This window comes from Portunus trituberculatus, chromosome 4, assembly GCF_017591435.1.
Source record: "Portunus trituberculatus isolate SZX2019 chromosome 4, ASM1759143v1, whole genome shotgun sequence".
In the NCBI taxonomy this organism is placed as follows: domain Eukaryota; kingdom Metazoa; phylum Arthropoda; class Malacostraca; order Decapoda; family Portunidae; genus Portunus; species Portunus trituberculatus.
Window position 1 is genome coordinate 4,375,370 of NC_059258.1, and position 7,201 is coordinate 4,382,570.

At 40.8% G+C, this 7,201-nt stretch overlaps 1 protein-coding gene across 1 annotated transcript in view; it reads left to right on the plus strand.

Moving 5' to 3' along the window:
* Positions 1-426: 426 nt before the first annotated feature.
* The window catches only part of LOC123511485 (intraflagellar transport protein 172 homolog), a 30,798-nt gene continuing 24,023 nt past the window's right edge, over positions 427-7,201 (plus strand). Inside the window, 5 exon segments of the mRNA XM_045267427.1 lie at positions 427-581; positions 2,718-2,861; positions 3,601-3,713; positions 4,278-4,463; positions 5,461-5,548. Of these exon segments, the coding sequence (XP_045123362.1) occupies positions 543-581; positions 2,718-2,861; positions 3,601-3,713; positions 4,278-4,463; positions 5,461-5,548 (570 nt within the window). The 5' untranslated portion in view covers positions 427-542.

Here is a 7,201-nt window from a genome sequence, read left to right on the forward strand (position 1 = left end):
AGAGAGAGAGAGAGAGAGAGAGAGATGAACAAAATATAATGATAGAAATAAGTACTAGTGGTTAGAATGCAGTTTAACAGGACGTATATCAAGAACAGTATAAGAATGAAAAATTGAAAAAAAAGAATATAACACAATAGCAAAAATAGCAACAAACAAACAACAACAATGAAAAAACAACTACAATAACAACACTATAAAAAAAACTAGATTTACTAAAGAAAACAATAATAATAGCAATAAACGAATAGATAACAACAAACAAAACAAAGAAATAACAATTGCAATAACAACACCGAAAAAGCTAAATTTAATAAAAATAGTAATAATAATAGCAATAAACAGGAATTATAACAAGAAGAACATGAAATAGAATGAAAGCTTTCCTATTAAATCACCCACCAAATAGTGATCCCGTTGTGTCGCTAACAAACAAAGCAACAAACCTTCACTGGGCGAGCTGTCATTCCAAACGTTGATAATGGAGTGAGAGAGGGAGATGTTCTGTAATCCTCCTTAATCTTCTTATCTGACCCGCCATCATGAACATCAAGCACCTCAAGAACATCCTCCCGCCCCAGGTAAGCCCCTGTGCTGATTACAAAGGTGTGAGTAGCGTGTTGGTGGAGAAGTGAGGGAGTAATGTGGTGTGTGTGTATGTGTGTGTTGAAGTTTGGTTTTCCTTTTGTTGCGTATGTTTGTGTGTTGTGTTGTGTTGGTGCGTGTGTTGTTGTAGCATCTGTGTGTGGACTGGAATGGTTTGATTAGTGAGTTAGCGAAGAGATGGGGGATTAATATGGTGTGTTATTCACTACGGCGTCTGCTGGTCACCAAGCCAGTCTTCTCCAATAGGGAGCGAGCTCAGAGCTCATAGACCGATCTTCGGGTAGGACTGAGACCACAACACACTCCACACACCGGGAAAGCGAGGCCACAACCCCTCCAGTTACATCCCCTACCTATTTACTGCTAGGTGAACACACCCCACACATTAAAAAAAAAAAAAAAAAAAAAAAGAGCCGCGCTCATTTGCCTCACCGCTTCCCGGGACTCGAATCCGGATCCTCTCGGTTGTTAGCCGAGCTGCTAACCACTACACTACGCGGTGTGTGTGTGTGTGTGAAATTTATATTATGATTTGATATGTTATGTAGTGTTATGTTTGATTTCTTGGACACTTGACAGTTTCACTCAGCCATGGAAGCTGTGATGTGACTCATGTTTTTTTCTGGTGAGAAATGTAGTGAAGTGATTCATGGTCTCTGTCATTGCCCTCGCAAATGAATATTTCTCAAGTTATGATTGTTTATTCAACTCTGACTTATGTCTTTTTTTTTTTTTTTTTTTTTTACATTACAAGGGCACTGGCCAAGGGAAAACAAAGTGTTGGAAAAAAAAAAATCCCGCTGGTTGCCAGGCCCTGTTGAGAGGAAAGTAGGAGAAAGAGAAAAAACAAAAAAATCTAAAAGGAGGGTCCAGTTAACGTAAGAGGTGTCTTGACACTCCTCTTTTGAAAGAGTTTAAGTCATAGGCAGGTGGAAATACAGACACAGGTAGAGAGTTCCAGAGTTTACCAGTGTAGGGAATGAAGGAGTGAAGATACTGGTTAACTCTTGCATTAGGAAGATGGACAGAATAGGGATGAGAAGAAGTAGAGAGTCTTGTGCAGCGAGGCCGCAGGAGGGGAAGGCATGCAGTTAGCAAGTTCAGAAGAGCAGACAGCATGAAAACAGCGGTAGAAGACAGATAAAGATGCAACATTGCGGCGGTGACTTAAAGAATCAAGACAGTCAGTTAGAGGAGAAGAGTTGATAAGACGAAAAGCTTTAGATTCCACCTTGTTTAGTAAAGCTGTGTGTGGATCCCCCAGACATGAGAGCCATACTCCATACACGGGCGGATAAGGCCCTTGTACAGAGCAAGCAGCTGGGAGGGAGAGAAAATGGACGAAGACGCCATAGGACACCTAACTTCTTGGAAGCTGATTTAGCAAGAGTAGAGATGTGAAATTTCCAGTTTAGATTTTTAGTGAAGGATAGACCGAGTGTGTTTAATGTAGAGGAGAGGGAAGTTGAGTGTTATTGAAGAAGAGAGGATAGTTGTCTGGAAGGTTATGTCGAGTAGATAGTTGTAGAAATTGAGTTTTGAGGCATTGAACAAAACCAGGTTTCTCTGCCCCAATCAGAAACAAGTGAAAGATCAGAAGTTAGGCGTCCTATAGCATCTCGCCTTGAGTCATTTAATTGTTGTTGGGTTGGGCGTCTGTTGAACGCTGTTGAATAATGCAAGGTGGTATCATCAGCATAGGAGTGGATAGGGCATTGAGTCAGATTTAGGAGATCATTGATGAATAATAGAAAGAGAGTGGGTGATAGGACAGAACCCTGTGGAACACCACTGTTGATAGTTTTAGGGGAAGAACAGTGACCGTCTACTACAGCAGCAATAGAACGATCGGAAAGGAAACTGGAGATGAAGGTACAGAGAGAAGGATAGAATCCGTAGGACCAGTGAGAAATCTGGGTTTTTGGGTTGGGGGGGGAGCATTAAATTGAATAATGTGCACTGCAAAAGATGTCAGAAATCCTTCCTTTACACATTACCTGTCTTACTATCAGCCAAGTCATTTTCCATTTATATTACCTATTTGTCTTTCCAACCCAACCTAACTCAACCTAACCTATCCTAATACAACCTACTCTATCCTAACCTAACAGGACGGGGCTGCCAAGATTACAGCGCTGGCCTGGTCCCCCAACAATGTGAAGCTGGCGGTGGCCACAGCAGAGAGGGTGGTGCTGCTGTTTGACGAGCAGGGGGAGAGAAGGGACAAGTTCTCAACCAAGCCAGCAGACCCCAAGGTACTGAGTGTGTGTGTGTGTGTGTGTGTGTGTGTGTGTGTGCTTTTTAGTGGTTTATGAGAGGTGGAGTGTATGGTTTTGCAGTTTTGTCTTGATATTTGCTTTAATTATTCTCTCTCTTTTAAACTGTGTGTATTTACCTAGTTGTATTGTACAGGGTTCAAGGGTGTGTGTGTGTGTGTGTGTGTGTGTGTGTGTGTGTGTGTGTGTTAGAGTAATAGGAAATATTCTGAAAGACTTATGATCACACCACAACTTTCCAAAGGCTCTAGTCGGTTATGTAGGTTTTCAAGAGTGTTTTTATGCTTCTAGTACCAGATTAACAATATTTCTTCATTACTAACATGAGAAACAGTCTTGGGAAGCCAGCTAGTCATCTGTGACTTTTAAAAATACTCTTGTTGAAGTTATACTGGTTTTTAAGAGTGTTTCTATGGTTCTAGTGACAGATTAAGAAATTTTCTGCATTATTGATAGGAGAAACAGTCTTGAGAACCAGGCTAATCATCTCTGTGGTCTTTGAAAATAGTCATGGTGAGAGAGCAAAGTGTTTCAGAAGACAAGCCTTAATTCTTTTATTTATTTATCTTTTTATATATATTGTTAGTTTGTTAATGATAAGAATGAGAAGAAGAAGATCAAAGAAGACATAATAGCCTCTCTCTCTCTCTCTCTCTCTCTCTCTCTCTCTCTCTCTCTCTCTCTCTCTCTCTCTCTCTCTCTCTCTCTCTCTCTGCAGTATGGCAAGAAGAGTTACCTGGTGAAAGCCATCGCCTTCTCCCCGGACAGCACTAAGATTGCGATTGGACAGACAGACAACATTATATATGTGTACAAGATTGGTGAGGACTGGTGAGTGTCTCTGTGTGTGTGTGTGTGTGTGTGTGTGTGTGTGTGTGTGTGTGTGTGTGTGTGTGTGTTTTGGCTCTTTCTTTCTTTGTCTTTGTTTGTGTTTGTCTCTATATTTGTTTATTTGTGTCTGTCTGTCTGTTTGTCTTGGTTCTACAGGCTGAGTTCACCTGGAATGTAATGTTTTAGTTTTACATGAAAAAAAGTAGGATAAGATAAGAGAAACAAGATGATAATAAAGATAATTATTCTCTCTCTCCTCTCCTCTTCTCTCCTCTCCTCTCCTCTCCTCTCTTCTCCACTCTCTCCTCTCCTTTCCTCTCCTCTCCTCTCCTCTCCTCTCCTTTCCACTCCTCTCCTCTCTTCTCGCCTCTCCTCTCCTCTCCTCTCCTCTCCTCTCCTCTCCTCTTCTCTTCTCTTATCTTCTCTTCTCCCTCTCATCTCTCCCCCTCCTTTCCTCACATGATTTCCTTATACCCTCTTCCTTCCCCTTGTTTCTTAACTCTCTCTCTCTCTCTCTCTCTCTCTCTCTCTCTCTCTCTCTCTCTCTCTCTCTCTCTCTCTCAGGGGCGAGAAGAAGGTGATATGCAACAAGTTCGTGCAGTCATCTCAGGTGACATGCCTGGCCTGGCCGTTTGAGGGGCCAATTATCTTCGGCCTGGTGGAGGGGAAGGTGCGCGCCGCCAACATCAAGACAAATAAATCCCAAACACTCTTCCAAACGGACTCCTATGTGGTCTCTGTCACTCCAAAGTTAGTGAGGGGTTTGTTTGTTTGTGTGTGTGTGTGTGTGTTTTTTGTACGTTATGGCCTCTAGCACCTGCAGGCATACTTGAAGTGTATATGTGGGAAGCGCTGTTAAGCCCATTAGTGGTGCAGGCAATTTTATTTATAGTGGTAGGCATATTAAGGCCCATCACCACCCAAGGGCATCTACCTAGAACCTGGTATCATGGTGACATGTAACTCACTATAAACCACTCCACAAATGGCATAGCTTTAAAGCAGTATGTGGTGGGATTCGAACCTACACATCCAGTGTTTTTTTGTGTGTTTTTGGTGTTTTTGGTCTATTTTAGGGTGTTTTTCTGTTTTTTATGAGCTTTGTGTGTAATTCACTGTTTGATCTGCTGCAGTCTCTGACGAGACAGCCAGACATTACCCTACGGAACGAGCTCAGAGCTCATTATTTCCAATTTTGGGATAGGTCTGAGACCAGGCACACACCACACACCGGGACAGCAAGGTCACAACTCCTCGATTTACATCCCGTACCTACTCACTGCTAGGTGAACAGGGGCTACACGTGAAAGGAGACACACCCAAATATCTCCACCCGGCCGGGGAATCGAACCCCGGTCATCTGGCTTGTGAAGCCAGCGCTCTAACCACTGAGCTACCGGGCCGTGTGTGTGTGTGTGTGTGTGTGTGTGTGTGTGTGTGTTTATGTTAGTGTGCTTTTTGGGTTTATTTGGGGTGATATTGTTTTGTTTATTATTGTTTTTCTGTGTGTGTGTTTGTGTGTTTTTTGTGGGTTATTTTAATGCTCTTGTTTTTTTTTTTTTTTTTTTTTTTTTTTTTTTTTTTGTGTGTGTGTGTGGGAATTCTTTCTTGCTCATTTTTTTTCAGTTTCTATTGATTTTATTTCTGCTTATTGGCATCTCTTTCTTACATTTTCTTTTTTTACTATTTATCAGTATTTTTCTTTTTTACTATGATCATATTTTCATGTCTTCATTCGTTGTGGCAGCTTGCGAGGGACGGCCTTCCTCTCGGGTCACGCTGACGGGTCAATAGTGCGCTTCTATGTGGCAGACGACCCCTACCCAGAGCCACAGGTAAGGTCAGGTCATGTGCTGGGAGACTAGGATAAGGTTTGGCAAGGACGAAATGCAAACTAACCTAACCTAACCTAACATAACATAATTTTTTCTCAGACATGTTCTTAACTTGTCAATATTGTAACTATCCTTATTACTTAATGAACCAAAACCACAGCCTTTAATGATCCAACAACTAATATACTGATAAAGTAACCTAACCTATTCTAACCTCCTCTCAGACATTTCCTTAACTGGTCAATACTGTAACTAGCTAACTTTATTACCTAATATAGAGTTTTCAAGCTTTATCTTGTTAGAGTCCCCTTAGTTATAAGACCATCCATCCGAACTCCCAGTAATCTGACATCAAACAGTGTTAATTTAGTGACTGACATTAACTTGATGTGTAATGTTACTGCAAAGGATATTATTAGCTCAGCCATCTCAGTAACCCTGGAAATTTTCTTGTGAACCCCAGGCTGAGAACACCCTGGCCTAATGAATAAAAATCGCAGCCTTTAATGACATAACAACCAAGATACTGCAGTCTAACCTAACCTGACCTAATTAATCTTACTTCCATAAGCTCTCAGTACTGTAACTAGCTATCTGTATCACCTAACAGGCCAGAACCACAGCCTTCAATGACTCAACAAGCAAGATACTTCAGCCTAACCTAACCTAACTTGATTAATCTTCTCACAGACACTTTCTTAATCTCTCAACCTAACAAGCCAAAACCACACAGTCCTTAACACCCAACAACCAAGATATTGCAACCTAACCCAACCCAACCTAACCTAACATTCTCAAACACTTTCACAAACCTTGGTGCTGTAAATAACTCAAACACACTTAAATCACACTTCTAGCTACCAAACACATCACTTCTTACTACAAAATGATTATTCCCAGGGCAAAATACTACAACCTAACCTAATCTAACATTCTCTCAAACACTTCCACAAATCACCTTACTGCAAATAACTCAAACACACTTAAATCACACTTCTAACTACCAAACACCTCACTTATAACTACTAAATGACCACTCCCAGGGCAAAATACTGTACACTAACCTAATTTAATATTCTCTCAAACATTTCCACAAATCTTTATACTGTAAATAACTCATTCACATGTAAACCACACTTCTAACTACCAAACACAACTTTTAACTATCAAACACCAACTTCTAAATACCAAACAACCACTCCCAGGCAGAATACTATCGACTAACATAACACTTCCACTACTCCAAATAGGTCGAACACACTTACAATAGACTTCTAACTACAGTAAACCGTCACTATACCGAACCTCTGTATAACGATTTTCGGATATAACAACTGCATCATTCTGACCGAACAATCCTCTGATATAGTCGTGGTGAGAGAGCAAAGCGTTTCTGAATATAGGTCTAACTTCTACATACTTAGCCCCTGCAGTACTGGAACACATTTTTACCTTAAGATTTGTGTACAATTAGACCATTTTATTGACATTAGGAAGGATTTATAGAGGCCAGAAGATTAATAGTCCAGAGTCTTCAGTATTTTAATCCCCCATATAAGTTTCTAAAGCTTTATAAAATCACCAAATAGTAAGCAGAATGTATATAGAAATGCATCATTGTACTAAAGGGGTTAAGCTATATGTAACCACCAA